General features: G+C 34.4%; 1 protein-coding gene across 8 annotated transcripts in view; it reads right to left on the bottom strand.

Annotated features, from left to right (window-relative positions):
* GAPVD1 (GTPase activating protein and VPS9 domains 1) overlaps positions 1 to 18,745 on the bottom strand; it is an 84,021-nt gene that overhangs the window by 46,509 nt on the left and 18,767 nt on the right. For all 8 annotated transcript variants that reach the window (XM_023494123.2, XM_031954298.1, XM_031954299.1 and 5 more), the window contains exons 2-6: positions 8,837 to 9,053; positions 7,179 to 8,022; positions 4,363 to 4,449; positions 2,729 to 2,863; positions 842 to 1,031 (exon numbers count right to left, since the gene is read on the bottom strand). In XM_023494123.2, coding sequence (XP_023349891.1) covers positions 842 to 1,031; positions 2,729 to 2,863; positions 4,363 to 4,449; positions 7,179 to 8,022; positions 8,837 to 9,021 — 1,441 coding nt within the window. In that variant the 5' untranslated portion in view covers positions 9,022 to 9,053. The remainder of the gene's footprint in view (positions 1 to 841; positions 1,032 to 2,728; positions 2,864 to 4,362; positions 4,450 to 7,178; positions 8,023 to 8,836; positions 9,054 to 18,745) is intronic.

Below are 18,745 nucleotides of genomic sequence, written 5' to 3'. Positions count from 1 at the left end.
AGCTTCAGAAAATCTGATTTCATCTGTGTGGATTTTCCCTCTTCCAATTCGGATAATAATCCTTCACTCCATGGGAGACAAGGTAACAAGGCCAAAAGAAAGTAAAAAAAAAAAAAAAAAAAAAAAAATGGTCATAAAAGGACCAACTTTCTGAAATTCAGAGAGGTACAGAATCCTTACCTAGGTTGGCCTTGGGCTGCAGAAAATAAAGCCCTAAGGAGAACCATACTTAAAGACTTTCTTTCCAGCTTATCTATATCAGTCAGACTTTATGGTAAACCACTCTCTTCTGACTCTAGAATCAGAGTTCTTCTGACTGTACCACAGCATTAGCAAACACAACAGCTAAAGAAGAAATACTAAATAAAAACATCATCATACTATACTATCTACTATTTTATTTCCTGGCACAGTCCCACTTAACACTGCTAATTGGTTTAGCAAAAAAGTGGAATTGAGCAAAAAAAAAAAAAATATTTCAAGGATCATAAGTTCCAGAGGAGTAACGAGTAAAGGGGGACAGTAAATATACTGTCACTCAGGTGACTTAAAGGACACTAAATGCTAAACCTCTATCTTGAAAAATCACAAAACTTTATAATAGGATTTTACAACTATACAACAGTTTCATTATTATTAATACATATCATTGGTCAGGGAATGCCTAAATGAGTTAGTTGCATGCTACCCACTAGACCATAACCATCTTATATATAATATACAATGCTACAAATACCAAGCATAGTGCCTTCCACAAAGATGTTCAATAAATGTTTGTGAAACTGCCTTGAAGTGCAAACAAAGCTGGTCTATATGAAGTTCCTTACTACCCTATACTCACCTAATGGCAAGCGATTTTTTTTATTAGCTGGAGTAGTCGCAGGAGACAACTGAGGCGTATTATACGAAGTCATTTCCAAACTGTTACTTTTTCCTGGCTTAGGTTGGGGAAGATTTGCCAACAAGTTTTCAAGAGCCATTCTATCTTCTCTCAGTTGGTCACCCAACATGACATTCTTCATAAAACCAACCTGCAAAAGGAATAAGTTCTTAGTGTTTTAATACCTTTTTCATATACATATCTATATATTAAACTGTATAATACTTCTCCTACTAAGGATATTTTGCAATAAAATCATTAATACATTATAACTAGACCATATTAACATGTCTCAAAATCCTGATATAACATATTTCTGCTGAGAACCTGAGATACAAAAATAACAGCTAATGGCATCTCCTTGATAATCAAATGAAGTCTTCAAAACCTTTTATGACTCAATTGTAGCAGACTATCTCTGGTATGGAATAGCCCTTTTCTAATACCTAATACCGCCTAACCCCTCTTCCCATCTTTTCTGGAAACTTCCATATTAAATACTTATATCAGTAATTTAATTCACTGGTTAATCCTTTTGTGTTTCCTTGCCTGTGAAATCATGGGTGGAAAACTGACCAGACCCACTTGAGTGATCATTTATTTTTGTAAAACTTATAGTCCTGGTCTGAAAACTATGCACTTGATGAGGCCTGCTACATTTCTCCCACCAACACACACACTGATCTTTGGCAACTTAAAAACAGTTGTATCTGACTTCTTCTCTCTTTGAAGATGAAGACAATTATACTCTTCACCCTAAATCTGTATTTTTCCACATCTCAGGCATTTCACTTAAAACTGGGCCTTCCCTTGTATGCATTAAAGCACACTATATTATATATTACTGACCACTCTAACGTTTTTATGGCAAAAAGTTCTAAAACTGCACGACATTGATCTTAAACTTATCATGACACTGATTGTAAACTGAATTTTCATGGAATCAATAAAGGACATTGACTGGACAATTCCTATAATTACCTATGCCTGTTACATTTTTAAAAAATGAATTATTTATTATTCCAGATTTATAATCTCATTGGTATAAGAAAATCCTAAAACAAAAAATTTTTGTTTTACTGATGAAGAAATGCAACTACTCTGCAACTTATGATCTCAAGAGTTGCCAAGGCACTAAGAAACCTAACTAACTTGTCCAAAGAAATATAGTCAAAAATATCAATCTAATCTCTATTCAATATATATTCTGCTATTGTAGTAGGAATTAGTATTAAAATTCATAAGAATAGTTGACTATCTGGATACCTTCCACCGCTACTCAAAATCTTCAACAGCCCCCTATTCTAGAATAAAAATATCAGTTTCTCAGTATATTTGAAAACCCTACATAATCTAGATCCTGCCTACCTTCCCAATTTTAATTATCATAACTCCCCTTCTTTTGTTCTTTACTCCACTCAAATTAGTCTATTCACTCTTCCATAGACACAACATTCTATCTTGTACTTTTATATAAGAGTCCATCATATCTGGACTTTTGTTCAAAAACTCATTTCCTTCAAAACACAACTCCAGGATTACTTTGGGTTTTCTCTGATGCCTTCTACCCCAAATCCCTGTCAATTATCTGGAAGCTCTTTACCTTGAAATTACTTTATACTAATTTTTGTTTTTACTTAATTATATACATATTGATCTTTCCTGCAATAAAGGGTAATATCCTTGATGGCAGTGATTTATTTATATTATTTCTGATTCAGTGCCTGTCACTAAGGAGACATTTAATAAACACTGAATGAATTAAAGGTCAATTTGATACAGCTTGTGATTTATAAAGCAATTTATAAAATTTATATCACAAGTCCTAAGAAAAAACAAAGCCATTACCAGAGTGATGAGCTGGCTGTAGGTCATATACACTACAGTTCTACTCAACCCCTCTAGAAGATTAACTGAAGACATTGGAGGAGTCTCCACTGCCCGACCACCAATTACAACATCAAGGAAGGCAGCAACACAACTCTGTTGAAGAAAAGAGCTCAATTAAATATTGACACTGGAATTACTGAACAATATTTAGAGTAATGGCACAAAGTGTACTTCTTCAAATGGTGTATAAAAAAAACTAAAAAATGCTATGTGTCAACATATGAAATATATATATATATATATATATATATATATATATATATAAAACTCGTGCTATTGTATGGGCTTAACATTATATATATATATATCAATTTCTTTTTTTATAAATGACGTACTTCTATATAAAAGAAAAGTTTTATAAAAGTACTTTTTTATGATTCTATTACCTTCCTCAAGTTATTCCAATCTAATATGAACAGACAATTTTCAGATGATGAAATTGAAACTATTACCACTCATATGAAACAGTGTTCCAAATCACTATTGATCAGAAAAATGCAAATTAAGACAACTTTGAGATACCACTACACACCTGTCAGATTGGCTAAGATGACAGGAAAAAAATAATGATGATTGTTGGAGGGGATGCGGGAAAACTGGGACACTGATACATTGTTGGTGGAGTTGTGAACGAATCCAACCATTTTGGAGAGTAGTTTGGAACTATGCTCAAAAAGTTATCAAACTGTGCATACCCTTTGATCCAGCAGTGTTACTACTGGGATTATATCCCAAAGAGATTATAAAGAAGGGAAAGGGACCTGTATGTGCACGAATGTTTGTGGCAGCCCTTTTTGTAGTGGCTAGAAACTGGAAACTGAATGGATGTCCATCAGTTGGAGAATGGCTGAATAAATTGTGGTATATGAAAATTATGGAATTATTATTGTTCTGTAAGAAATGACCAGCAGGATGAATACAGAGAGGCTTGGAGAGACTTACATGAACTGATGCTGAGTGAAATGAGCAGAACCAGGAGATCATTATATACTTCAACAATGATACTATATGAAGATGTATTCTGATGGAAGTGGATTTCTTTGATAAAGAGACCTAACTCAGTTTCAATTGATCAACGATGGACAGAAGCAGCTACACCCAAAGAAAGAACACTGGCAAATGAATGTAAACTGTTTGCATTTTTGTTTTTCTTCCTGGGTTATTTTTACCCTCTGCATCCAATTTTCCCTGTGCAACAAGAGAACTGTTTGGTTCTGCACACATATATTGTATCTAGGAAATACTGTGACATATTTAACATATAGGACTGCTTGCCTTCTAAGGGAGGAGGTGGAGGGAGAAAGGGGAAAAATCGGAACAGAAGTGAGTACAAGGGATAATGTAAAAAATTACCCTGGCATGGGTTCTGTCAATAAAAAAGTTATTATAATTAAAAAAAAAAAAAAAAAAGTTGTTCCAATCTAATTTTTTAAATAGCAGAGCTAGAAATTTTTTAAAATGGTCTTTCCCATTTACTAACATCTAAATATAATCTAGATCAGATACAAATAAGAGGATCTTTTACTACACACACAACTTTTAAAAATCAAAGGATTAGAATTCCTAAAAATAAAATACATCTATATTCTTACTTTGTCAAATTTACCAAGGCTGCTTTTTCCTCGAGGATCTCCCTCCTCAGAGCCAGTCATTGCTAGCTGCTGCAAAAGGCGGCCAACCTGCAATTAGAAACAATATTAAGGATGTATACTGTAACAAGCTATTTTGCACTAATAGATCTAGACTGCCAAGGCATCTCCTATGTGACCTCAGGCAAGCCATTTATCATATCTTGGCCTTAGTTTTTTCATGTAAAAAATAAAGAAATTGTTTTAAACTAATGTCTAAGGTACTTTCCAGCTCTAAATCTTATGATCTATGATCTTATAACAAATTTTAAAAAGATAAATACAAACCTGTATGAAGGAAAAGTTAAAAAAAATAGAATTGGAAAACCATATACACTGATTATAAGTTGAAGTCAACTTGACAAGTCCTTGGTGAAATACCCCAGAGATCTATGTGTGACTGTGTTTTTTAACATTTTTTTATTAAAGGACTGAATTGACACATAGGCAACATGCTCATGAAGTATGAAGATGACAGATGAAGATAGGAGTGGCTAATATACTGGAAGATAAAACCTTGATTAAAAAAGATCTTGATAAACTACAGCATCAAATATGAAATCAATTAAAATGAAATTCAATTAAAGTCTTAGACCTGGATTAAAAATATCAATTTTAGAGAAGATATCTTAGAACCAAAATGACAAAGGAGAAGAAACCCACCAGAACTCTCTCAAAATTACCCTCCAACAACTTTAAAATAACACCTCAAATCAAAAATTGGAATGGCAGTGCCAACAAAAGATGAATGTGAAACCTTTTTTTTTTGACTAAGAAGTTTGTAATACTGAGGTAGAAGCAGGTCCAGTGCACACACTGACATGGCAGCAACAGCAGCAGCTTCAGCAGCTTTCACCAGATAATAATATGACTTGACCGAAAAGATGAAAATTACAGGCACTTCTTGCTGGTATTGAATACGCAGCTGGTGCTGACTAACAATTCTACTGCCCATATGCAGTTCTGGGCCATAGTTCAAGGATGAAGAAGCATACTGAGTTCAGTCAAAGGGAACAGGGGCCTTAGTCCTAGTTTCAGGGCAAAGAAAGGAGCCCATAAAGACCAGAATACAGACCAGGAGAACAGCAACCATACCTCTCCCCCAGGATCATACCACTTTAAAAGCATCAGAAACTTGCAGACCTCCACACTTAGCTCTGAATACAGCAAGTAGGAAAAAGCATGAAGTTTGGAACAGTAATTCACCATCCTTAAATGAGAAGAGCCCAACTTTACATAAAGTTCAAAGTAAAAAAACAGAAAAATGTGCAAACAAAAAAAAAAGAATTTGACTGTAAAAAAACTATATGACAGGAAAGACCAAGACACTTAACAACTGCCTGGCAAAAATGAACAAATAAGTAAGTAAAAAATGATTCCTTAAAAATTAGAATTTGGCAGCTGGAAGCTAATGACTCCACAAGACATCAAAAAAGAAAAACAAAGTCAAAAGAATAGGAGAATAGGAGAAAATATGAAATGTCTCAGTGGAAAAACAACTGGCCTAAAAAATAGATCAAGGAGAGAAAATTTAACAATTATTAGATTGGGGGCAGCTAGTGGCACAATGGATAAAGCACCAGCTCTGAAGTCAGGAGGACAGATTAAACTTAAAAAGGAGGACAGATTAAGAGAGGCAGTACCCCGTTAGAAGCAAAATAGACTTTTGAAAAGGGACAGGATAAAAAGAAAAAGGGAAGAAACAAAAGAAAATGACATGGAAGAAAATTCATAATTAGCAATCCTAACTGTGAATGTGAATGGGATGAGCTCACCCACAAAATGGAAGCAAATGGCAGTATGGATTAGAAACCAGAATCTAACAGCATGTTGTTTACAAGAGATACACTTGAAAAAGAAAGAAACAAAAAGAGGTCCAGAAATTAATGAATGACTTGTCCAAAGTCATTTTTTGGTAATATTTACGAAGTGTCAGAGCCAAGATTTGAAGCCATATCAAGACTTATAATAACAGCAGTTAACTACACTGATGAAATCACAACACTTCTTAAGTATAATAAATAATAAACTGGGATAAAATTTAAGTAAAAGAGATGACAGGGGTAATATTTTATCTCAGAGTACTGCCAAATAAATTGAACTGATTGCTTACATCATAATATAATAGGGAAAAAGAAAACCAGATTTGAAATGAGAAGGCCCATGCTCAAATTCTGGGCTCCCACTTATAGTACCACCTCAGATGTGGCACCCTGCGTAAGTCACTTAATCTCTCTTGAACTCTGTTTCTTTATCTGTAAAACAAGGATAATAATAGTATCTATTTCAAAGAGTTATTGTGAGACTCAAATGAGGTAATTTATGTACAGAGCTCTGCAAACTTTAAAGCACCTTATATAAATGCTAGCTATTAATGTAATGGTTAGAATACAGATCTGAAGTCAAGAAGACCAGTTTTCAAAGACTGGCAGAGACATTTAGCATTTGTGTGATCCTGGACATGTCATTTAACCTGTATGCCTCAAGTTTCCTTATCTATAAAATGGGGGAAATAATAGCACCTACCTCCTGGGATAGTTATGAGAACAAAATGAGAAAATATTTGTAAAGCACACTGAAAACCTTAAGATGTTATATAAATGCTAGCTAGCTACCCACCTAATAGGGTCAGGATGAAGAATAAATGATAATATATATAAAGTACTACAGAAATATTAGTAGATGTCATCAGTTTTTTTCATAATTCTTAGAAATAATCATGTCAAAAATATATCCATGTAAGATTGCATGTCTTGTGAAAGTTATCAGAAAATACATACCTGCATCAAATTAAATCTTGCCACCTCATTTATGGGAGCATCAGAAATTATTCCATACTGTTCTGGATTGACAATTGCAGGGCAAATGAAGCAAGCCAAGAGGAGATCAGTACACATTGCTCTTACTTCTCCTACATCAAGCCTGTCTACACAAGAAAGTGTCTTATACATTTGTGATACAATCCACCGCAAACTATGGGGAAAGCAGTATGTGTTCTGTTTGAGATAGCCTATAAATTTGTTCACCAAGGCCACCAGTTTGGATTCATTCAAGTCTACCATCTCTTGAACTTTTTGTCTGAATCTCTCTGACCCTCTCTCTCCAAAAAGCTTTTCCTGCTGGGAAGGAGAGAACCTCTCAATCAATTTATTTGGATCTGTTTCCAGATGGTCTTCATCTTCAACCAGCAACTGCATGATTGGCTCATGTAATGTTGCTGTGAGGAAGAGTTTGGCAGAAAAGAGTCCTTCAGAAAATAACTTGAATAAAATGCTGAATGCACAAGTGCCTCTCCTTAAAAGACGCCTAGGATTGTCACTTTCTTTGAGTTCAAATTCAATCAGATATCTCAAAACCTGAAGGAGGTAGCTCTCATCTTCTTGCATGATACAGTTGCCATAGAGAGAGGTAAAAACTGTATGGATAACACTTTGAGTGTTATCCTGGTTCAGTTTCTCTCCAGCAACCAAAGAAGAAGCAATGAGTCGTGGGTTTTCCCTTAACCTATTTAAGAATTCTCCATAATAAGTCTCTTGAAATCCCAGCTGTTTATATCCATCGACAAACTGTGTATCTTCCAAGATCTTGGCATGCTGGCAACATTCAGCAGGGGAAGCTTCAGCACTAAAAGACACACATAAAATACACATTACATCCCAATGAAATAGGTGAGTAATACTTCCATTTATCAAGGAAGATTATCTGAAGTTATTAAAACCATTTAAGCCTTTTAGCATTTGAATAAATAAAACCATACACTTAATGGTGGTGGGATAGAACTTACATGTTATCAAGTGTGATTTAAAAAGAAAGAATATGAAATATTGACAGCTACTGCACACAACTGTTCTCTCTGATATTAGCTGAATTTAAATTAATCATTAGTCAAACAACAAGCATTTATGAGTTGCTTAAAACAATACTGCCCATTAACTATCATTTATGAAAAATTAGATTTTTCATTTTGCTTTGTGCACTTAAGAAAAGAAAGAGTTAATTCAAATTAGGCCTATATGAACTTTTATTGCTGGTTTCTTTTAATTCTAAACTCAGTGAACACCAAAAAAGGAATATTTCTACATATAAAATAGAATATATAAACTTGCCCATAAATCAAAACCCCACATAGCAAGTACTAAAGAAGAAGTAAGCAATCTCATGGGATTTTTTTTTAATGACCATATAATGGTATGTGAATAATTTTATTATATGATAAGTCAAACATATGTGTTACAGCAAAAGTTCCGGGGGAAAATAAAATAGAAGGGCACAAGTTCTAGGCTAGCATGGAACAACCAGTTCTGCTACAGCCACCTTGATGCTGATAAAGAATATTGGTAACATGTCTAAAGGATATTCATTTGGTATGCCAAACAATTCAGAAGTAGAAAAGAAATGCTGTCTATCATAAATATTAAGAATTCAATTACATTTATACCTTGTTATGATAAGCCGATCCAAGTTGATCCTCTGCTGCTTGGCAATCCATGCTGTGCGGTACAACTTCTCAGCAGTCTTAAGTACATCTGCATTTAGCCTCTGGATCAATTGTTTCTCTGAATTCACATAGAGTCGTTCCTGCTTCAGGTGATGAGCCAAAGTGTGAATATCCAACTTCACCATCTTCAAATGTGAAAGAAGTACACAGGTGAACACTAAAGAAAAAACAGATACATTTTTTGAAAAGTTAAAGTGCCATTTACAACTTTTAGCCAGGTCATATTTCTTAAAATAAATGTAATGTAGAGGAGTTGCATACTGAATCAGAAAAAGCAATGAATTGGAAATCCACAGTTCACAAAAGACCACAGTTCAAATTCTACCTCTTCTTGTATAAGTCATTGAACCTCTCATTTTATCAGACTTAGATGATGAATTAATTAGTTTTGCTGAACTTCTTGTTCTGTCTTTTTACTCTGTTACTGAACATGGCTCATTAGGTAGGTGATAAAGGAGGGATATATTCAGAAACAAAAGTGACACAAAAACAAAAAGATTAACCAAATACTTTAAGATACAAAAATTTTTTAATAACAAACTGACAAATTTGCTTAACTTTTCTTCTCTACTATAAAAAAAAAAGAGTTCGTCAGAGATTTTTTTTTTTAACCTATGAACTGCAGAGAGGCAGCTAGATGATGCAATGGATAAAATACCAAGTCTGGATTTATCTTCCTGAGTTCAAATTTGGCCTCACAGACTTATTAGCTGTGTGACACTGTGTCACATAGTCAACTGTTTGCCTCAGTTTCCTCATCTGTAAAATGAGCTAAAGAAAGAAATAGAAAACCACTATATCTTTGCCAAGAAAATGGAGTCATAAAAGGTCAGACACGCAAACAACAACAAAAACAACAGTAACAACATGAATTATATAAAAAAGAAAAGAAGAATTTTACATACACACCCATTTTATGTAGAGATAGACACACACATTCACACGTATATACTCATTTTACCTGGTGCATTAAGTTTCAATTTTGTTAGAAATTTCCTCAAAAAAGTTTTTCAAAAGGTTAAAAATTTTTTTTAATTAAATCTATGAACTGAGCTCTATATCTTAACTGTGAAAATTACAGAATCTCAGAGTTGGGGAGTTTGGTCAGATCCCAAGACAAATGACTTATGACTTGAAACAAGAAAGGTCTTCTGAGATTATCTAACAACTCATTTTACAGATGAGTAAATAGAGACCCAATAATTACATGGCTTGCCCAAGGTCACAGACTAAATAAATACCAGAATGAATATTTGAATCTGAGTCTTTTAACTATAGATCCAGTATATTCTTTCTACCAAGCCATAATCAATGTAAACACTGATGTATGAATCGACCAAACTGATTTGTTTTAGGTACTATTTAAATAAAGCAGCTAGTGGTGCAATGGAATGAGCAATGGGTACAGAGTCAGAAAGTTCAAACTAGGTTTCAGAAATTTAAGAGTGATCCTGGCAAATCATTTAACCTCAATTTGCCACTGTAAAATGGAGATGATAATAGCACTCACTTCCCAATGTGGTGAAGATCAAGTGAGATAATATTTATAAAACATTTTAACACAGTGTGGCACACAGTAGGTGCTTACTAAATACTAAATACTTATTGCTTTCCTTCCTTCCTTATGAAACACTGAATTTGGGAGTCAGAAGACCAGATTCAAGACATATAATACCTAGACATCACAAATTATCATAGAATTATGGATAATTTGCATGACCTCTGGTTAATCCCAAATTCTTTATTTGTAAATTAGAAATACTTGCTTATTTGCTCATCTCTCCCTGTTTCATACCTCAAAACTATTCCACGACTTCATAAAGTACTTTCTCTTTTATTCTACATCTCACACACTCTTCTCCTTGCTAAGGCAAACCCTTTCCATTTACTTCTAGAGTTTGTCCAATTAATTATTTATTCACTCTCTAATTTCGAATCTCTGCCTGGCTTTTTCTATACTGACTCTAAATATATTCAAAGTCTATTATACTTAAAAACAAAAGTTCCCTTGACCCTGCCTTCCCCACAAGATACTGTCTTGGAATACTTCTCAACTTCCAGTCATAATCTATAATAGCTATATCTACTTCCTCAAAGCCAATTCCCTACTTGGTCCTTGAAATCCACCTTCCATGAATTCAATCATTCTGGAGAGCAATTTGGAACTATGTTTAAAAAATTATCAAACTGTGCATACCCTTTGATCCAGCAGTTATTATTGGGATTATATCCCAAAGAGATCTTAAAAAAGGAAAAGGGACCCACATGTGCAAAAATGTTTGTGGCAGCCTTTTTCGCAATGGCTACAAACTGGAAACTGAATGGATCCTCATCAATTGGAGAATGGTGAATAAATTATAGTATATGAATGTTATGGAATATTATTGTTCTGTAAGAAATGACCAGTAGGATGATTTCAAAGATTGCTTGGAGAGACTTACATGAACTGATGCTAAGTGAAACAAGCAGAACCAAGAGATCATTATACAAGGCAACAACAAGATTATAAAATGATCAACTCTGATGGATGTGGCTCTCTTCAACAATGAGATGATTCAAACCAATTCCAATTGTTCAGTAAATCAGCTACACCCAGAGAGAGGACGATGGGAACTACTTTATTATACATTAACATCTTCCACACATCCTACAATTCATAATGGTCTTCTTACACTTCTTCACATGACATTACATTTCCTTTTTTGTGACACTGCACTTACTGTTGTCCTCCTTCTACATACTTTGAATAAATTCACTCCATATCATACCCTCTTTGAATCTGGAGTTTCCCTGTAAACTCAGCTCAATGAGCTATATGAGACCTACACAAATTCCCTTGCCTATTAATGCCTACATGCAAAATTACTTTGTATTTGTTTTATATATATTTTGCTTCTCAAGAGGGTCAGCATAATATAGTATAAAAACTCAGAGCCCAAAGTTTTCAGATGAAGAAATCAAGTTACCTAGTCATATGAAGAAGTGTTCTAAATCACTTTCAAATAGAGAAATTTCTGAAGTATTAGCTATTAGATTGGCTAATATGACAAAAAAAAGAAAAATCAATGACAAATCTGGAGAGGATGTGAGAAAATTGAGACACTAATGTACTACTGGAGGAGTTGTGAATTGATTCAAACATTGTGAAGTACAACTTGGAATTATGACCCAAAATAATCAAACTCTACACACCCTTTGATCCAACAATACCACTACTAAGTTTATATCCCAAAGAGATCAAATAAAAATGTACAAATAATTGCACATAAATATCCAAAAAATATTTAAAGCAGTCCTTTTTATGATGGTAAAATATTAGAAATTGAGGGAATGCCCATCAATTGGGGAATGGCTGAAGCAGTTGTGGTATATAAATGTAATGGAATACTACTGCAATAAAAAAATAATGAGTAGGCAGATTTCAGAAAAACCTGGAAAGACTTGCACAAACTGAAACAAAGTAAATGAGAAGAACAAGGGAAACATTGTGTCAGTAACATATCAGCAATACTGTGTGAGATGACCAACTATGAGTAATTTAGTTCTTCCCAGAAATATAATGATCCAAGATAATTACAAAGGATTCACAATGAAAAATACTATCCACATCCAGATAAAGAACTGTTGTACTTTGAATATTATCAAAGCACTTTTTTCACTTTATTTTTTCCAATTCTTTTTTTCCTTTTGATCTGTTCCCTGTTTCACAATTGTAACTAGTACGAAAATGTTTTATGTGACGCAAATATAATCTAAATCAAATTGCCTGTCATTTTGGGAAGCAAAGGGAGGGAAGGAGAAAATTTGGAATTCAGAATCTTGTAAAAATGAATGAATATGGGGGGCAGAGCCAAGATGGTGGAGAGGACTCACGTTTCCTTCTGACCTCCTACAACCCTCAGACCAATTAGCAAATCTAGCCACTGAATTGGCTCTGGATCGGCAGAATCCATGAAAATTGGGAGTGCGACAAATTGCCAGTAGAAGATAATTTCGAAGATTGCCAGAAAAGGTCCGTTTTAATCAGGATTGGCAAAAGGCAGGCCAAGTGTAAGCAGGCTGAACACAGATGCCAGCACACAAAGCACAGAGTCCCAGAGCAGTGCAGACTCTGTGTGACAAGAGAATCTATAGAAAGGAATCTATAGCAGTGTTGGCTACTCTGCCCTGGTTGCAAGCCCATTGTTCAGCAGAGAAGTTAGAAAACACCCAACACAAACGCAAAAGGTAAATAATGAACCCCAAACACCAGAATCTCACAGGATCTGGCCATGCCCACCCAGCACCAGGAATGAGTCAACACTGACCCAGCAAAGCCAGGCTGCTTATAAAGGAAGCTTGAAAAATCTCCCCTGCCCTAAAAGCAAACCTTAACTTTTTTTTAAAAAATGAGTAAAACAGGCAAAGACAACTCTGGCAATAGAATTTCTATGGTAAAAGAGAAGAACAGATTCAAACCCTGAGAAGACTAAAGGCAGATCACCCCAAAAGATGATATAACCTGATCCCCATCACACAAGGCTCTCCTAGAAGAAATTTAAAAGGATCTTAAAAGAGAGATAGAAGAAAAATGAGGAAATGAAAATTTAGCAAGAGGGTTTGGAAAAGGCATATAACTCATTAAAAGATAGATTTGATAAAATGAAAAAAGAAAACAACTCCCAGAAAAACAGAATTTGTGAAACAGAAAAAGAAAATAATTCCTTAAAAAACAGAATTTGTGAAATGGGGAAAAAAAAAAATTCATAGAACAAAACAACACATTTAAAAGTTCAATTGGACAAATACAAGAAGTAAAAAAAGAAAATAATTCACTAAAATTCAAAACTAACAAATGGAAATGAATGACTCAATGAGACAACAAGAATAAGTCAAGCGAAAAAATAGAAAAAATATAAAATACCCAAGTGGGGAAAACAACTGACCTGGAAAATAAATCTAGGAGAGACAATCTAAGGATTATTGGGCTCCCTGAAAACTATGATGAAAAAAGGAGCCTAGACACTATTTTTCAGTAAATCATCAAAGAGAACTGCCTGGATATCGGAATCAGAAGGTAAAATAATCTTTGAAAGAATTCACCAGATACTTCCTGAAAGAGATCCCAAAATTAAAACCCCAAGGAATATCTGGCAAAATTTCAGAACTATCGAACCAAGGAAAAATGAATGGATATAATTGGGGGGAAATGCCATTAAAAAATTAATCTCAGAACCTGGATTCAAATCTCACTCCAGACAAATACATAACCACTATGTAGCTACATCAAGCAATTCACTACATTTCTCAATACTCTAGATAACCCATTAATATTTCCTAGAAGATGCAAAATTGCATTGATAGAGGAAGTTTCCTCACCAAAGAATTATTTATATACCACAGGTACAGTCAGTCCCTATCCCTTATATTTTGTATACACTCATCTGCATATGTGCTGTTTCCCCACCAGAATGCAAGCTCTTTAAGGACAGGGACTACTTTTATTACTATCATCAATGCCTAAGACAGTGTCCAGCACACAGCAAATGCATAATAAATGCCTACTAAGTAAGGGAAAAGCTCCCAATAATTACATCATATATAAAAGTGGAATAAATGTTTCAGGAAGCAGCAGGTTCCTTTTGACTACTGGCCTTCATTGTTTGTCCTTCATTTTGAAGCGGATCAATGACATCATGGGATGATGCCTTAACTGTGAACTGGATTTAAGTAAGGCTGAGTTGTACTCTCTTTTACAGAGCCATGAAGTCCAGTGGCAAGACAAAAAAGTCAAGATGACTGGCAATGGTCCAAGATGCAGTAGGTGATCTTGGCATCTTTGATGTTTGACCAAGCTCAAAGTGTTCCATAGTCCCTGCTTCAGCCACTATTAAAACAAATTGTTCTCATCCTTCCATTCTAGTAGAGGAAGTCTTCAAATGCTTAGCATTCAAAGTTATCTTTGACACCCAGCTAACTCAATATTAGGTTGTAGTACCAAGGTTACCCTCAACCAGTGATAGCCCATATAATGAGATGGCTTTATTAGATGTTATTCATGCTACAGCTTTTTGGAGCCATAGGTGAGAGGTAAGTGAAGGTAGATATCAAAAGTGGATGATCTTCCCTGAAAAGGGCTCAGCAGATGATTCAGACCACTTCCAATGGTTCAGTGATAAAGAGAACCATCTATACCCAGAAAAAGAACAGTGGGAACTGAGTATGGACCACTACATAGCATTTTCACTATTTTTGTTATTGTTTGCTTGCATTTTGTTTTCTTTCTCTGTTATTTTTTCCTTCTTGATCCAATTTTTCTTGTGAAGCAGGATAACTATATAACTATGTATACATATATTGGATTTAACATATATAATAACATATTTAACATGTATTGGACTACCTGCCATCTAGGAGGTGGGGTGGAGGCAAGGTGGGAAAAATTTGGAACAAAAGGTTTTGCAAGGGTCAATGTTGAAAAATTACCCATGCATGTTTTGTAAATAAAAAACTTTAATTTAAAAAATAATTAAAAAATTAAAATTAAAAAAAAAAGAAAAGGGCTCAGCAAACTCTCACATCAGAGGCACTAATTCTTCCAGAACCCCATACAGGTCTTTTAAAGCAATGCTAGATTATGGCTTATTGAGTATAATGAAGGGTGGGTTTTTGTCCAGATATAGGTTGGACTGAATCTCTAAGATCCCTTGAAATTCCGAGATTCCAGAACTCTTCTATATCTATATCTATATCTATATATCTATATCTATCTAACTACATATATATATATATATATATATATATATATATATACACACAATCCTAATCTCTTTCATGAAATTCATTTCTACAAATCCAAATGTCTACTAGTCTCTTCCACACCAATGTCCTCCAAGCACCTCAAACAGTCAGCATTTATTATTAAATACCTACTATATACCAGACAATTTGCTAGTGAGATAGTCCTCTCATTGACCTTATGCTATTTGAAAGATATGTATATAAGTAAACATGAGATATATGCTTGTTAAATTTATATAACATGATGTTAATATGGAGTTGGTAGATATAATTAGAGAAATCAGGAAAGGATTGTTAAAGAGGCTGCTGAATTGAGCCTTGGAGGGAACTAGAAGGTTTTAAGATGCAAAGAAAAAAGAGCATCCCAAATATAAAGGGACAACCTATGCAAAGGGAAGAAAGTCTATGCAAGATGGAAGAAAGAGTATCAAGAGGGAATGCTAAGTAGTCCAGTATGGCAGGATCATTAAAATGAGTAAAAGGGAGCAAATGGCAATGAGTCCAGAAAGTCAGAATGGGACCAGACTGAGAAGGACTTTAAATGCCAGAGAAAGCTCTTTTTATTTTACCCCAGAAGCAGTAAGGAGCCATTTAAGTTTGAACAGTGAAGTAACATGTGCTTTTTTCTCAAAATGGCAATTATTGATGGATTTGAAGAGCAAAGAATATGGAAGTAGAGAGATTAACTAGAAGTCTAAAACTAAACTCATCCTCCTCCATAAACATGCTCTTTCCACAAACTTCCTAAGTCTCTTGATGACATTATTATCCTCCTATGCACCTAGACTCCATCCTTTAGAATCAGCTAAAACTATTCTCTATGTGTGTGGATGTGCGCACATGCACAAGTCTCCCTGTCTCTTCTTTTTCTCTCCCATGAGTTGCCAAATTCCAATTATTCTACCTTTGCTTGCATTCTGCTGCATATGTCCCCTCCTATATTTGTCTTCCTGAATCTAATCTCTGCTCAATCCAATCTATCCTTCACACAGCTGCCAAAACTGTCTTCCTAATTTAAAATCTCTAACCATATTACCTTTCCAAAACTTTCTTTCAGTGGATCTCCAATTGCTTATAGGGTAAAATACAAAAGTATCTATCACATAATTTTAAGGCTCTCTACAATCTGACACCAAATTTCCTGACATTTCAACTACTCCTCTTCCCGCATCATACCTTCCAACTGAAATGGACAATAAACTATTCCCTGAATTTGATTTGCCATTGCCCACTTCTATGAATCAATGCTGATCTTCATGCCTTAAAAGCACTCAATTTTGCCTTTTTAAAATCATTCAAGGTTCAGGATGAAGTATCACCTTTTATGAATTTTTGTCCTAATTCCCTCTAAAATGTTTCTCTCCCATCTCAAATTTTCCTAGATTACTCTGACTAGAACACTTCCTTTTACCTTCACACTAAGCTTTATATCATCCTTATTTGTGAACAAATTATAGGGATAAGGGCTGGAAATGTAATTTCATAATTAAAAGGGATGTCCTCTGAAATTTCCTCTATCAATACAGATCAGTATGTTCTCTGCAACTTAGTACTATATATATTATTATCCTTTAGAACAGAAAATAAATTTGCAGGCAGATTTGATCATTTTTTTAAATAAACAATACCTACTATAGTACTGTATATACAATATGGATGCAATAAATGTTTGTTGAACTGAAGTGTCAATGCCATAATGCCATTACTATAATTACTAGCATCAAGGGACCACATTTTAAGCCATGACTCTAAAACTTTCTGGTCACATGAGCCAACAGTTTAAAAATCTTCCTCAACATCAGAAACTTGTGGCAGGATACTGTAATAATGGAAGGTTAAGACCATGTCTGGAGCTATATAACTCTGCTCACAGCAGATGACAAATTAGTAAGCTTCTTTGATGATTTTGCTTTTGAAAAGAACAGGTAGAACTAACAGTTTGGGTCTGATTCAGACCTATTGGTGGTAAAGTGGCAAAACAGAAATGATGAGAACTTTGGGAAAATATGACCATTCCATTTGTATATTTATGATATGGAAGAAGAGAAAAGCCAGAGATAGATGCACACTCTAGATTTTGAGAGAATTGTTTCAAATAATTTACAGATAGAGTAGGTTAACATTATACAGGGGAAATAAACTCATGAATGCCCTAAAGAATGAAGTTTTGCCAACAAAAATTATTCTAGTGAAAGAGGTAAACATCTAATAAGATATCAACGTACAGCATATTGACCACTTTATATTCCAAAGGCATGTACAGAAGATAGAAACAATGGCAGATATCTTATAGCAAATAGAAGAGTAACAATATCAAAAGAAATTCCAGAAGTACTAACCAAAAAAAAAAAAAAAAAAAAAAGCTACAAGAAGGTACTTCAGTAACAGAAATGGTAGTTACATTTTATGCATTGAGATTAAAAATTTTTGAACAAAAAATAAAAATAAAAATCTTCCTTACTTTCAGTTTCTCCATCTATAAAATGAGAATGATAAAATCCACAATACCTACTTTACAAAAGTGTTAAAAGTGCTTTGTAAACTAAAAATCACTTATAGAAGTATGTTACTAACTTTTACAAAACCCTTAACAAATCAGGAGACAAATTAAGATCAAAATTATAAAAAGCCAATTATTTACCTCTTTGATAACATTACCAAGAAACTTAAGTGCCCCTCTTTGTAGTGACTAGAAACTGGAAACTGAGTGGTTGCCCATCAGTTGGAGAATGTCTGAATAAATTGTGGTATATGAATATTATGGAATATTACTGTTCTGTAAGAAATGACCAACAGGATGATTTCAGAAAGGCCTGGAAAGACTTACACGAACTGATGTTGAGTGAAATGAGCAGGACCAGAAGACCATTAGATACTTCAACAACAATACTATATGATAACCGGATCTGATGGACCTGGCCATCCTCAGCAATGAGATCAACCAAATCATCTCCAATGGAGCAGTAATGAACTGAACCAGCTATGCCCAGAGAAAGAACTCTGGGAGATGACTAAAAACCATTACATTGAATTCCCAATCCCTATATTTATGCCCACCTGCATTTTTGA

This window comes from Sarcophilus harrisii, chromosome 2 (genome assembly GCF_902635505.1).
Source record: "Sarcophilus harrisii chromosome 2, mSarHar1.11, whole genome shotgun sequence".
Taxonomy (NCBI): domain Eukaryota; kingdom Metazoa; phylum Chordata; class Mammalia; order Dasyuromorphia; family Dasyuridae; genus Sarcophilus; species Sarcophilus harrisii.
This window is presented reverse-complemented; position numbering and strand designations above follow the sequence as displayed.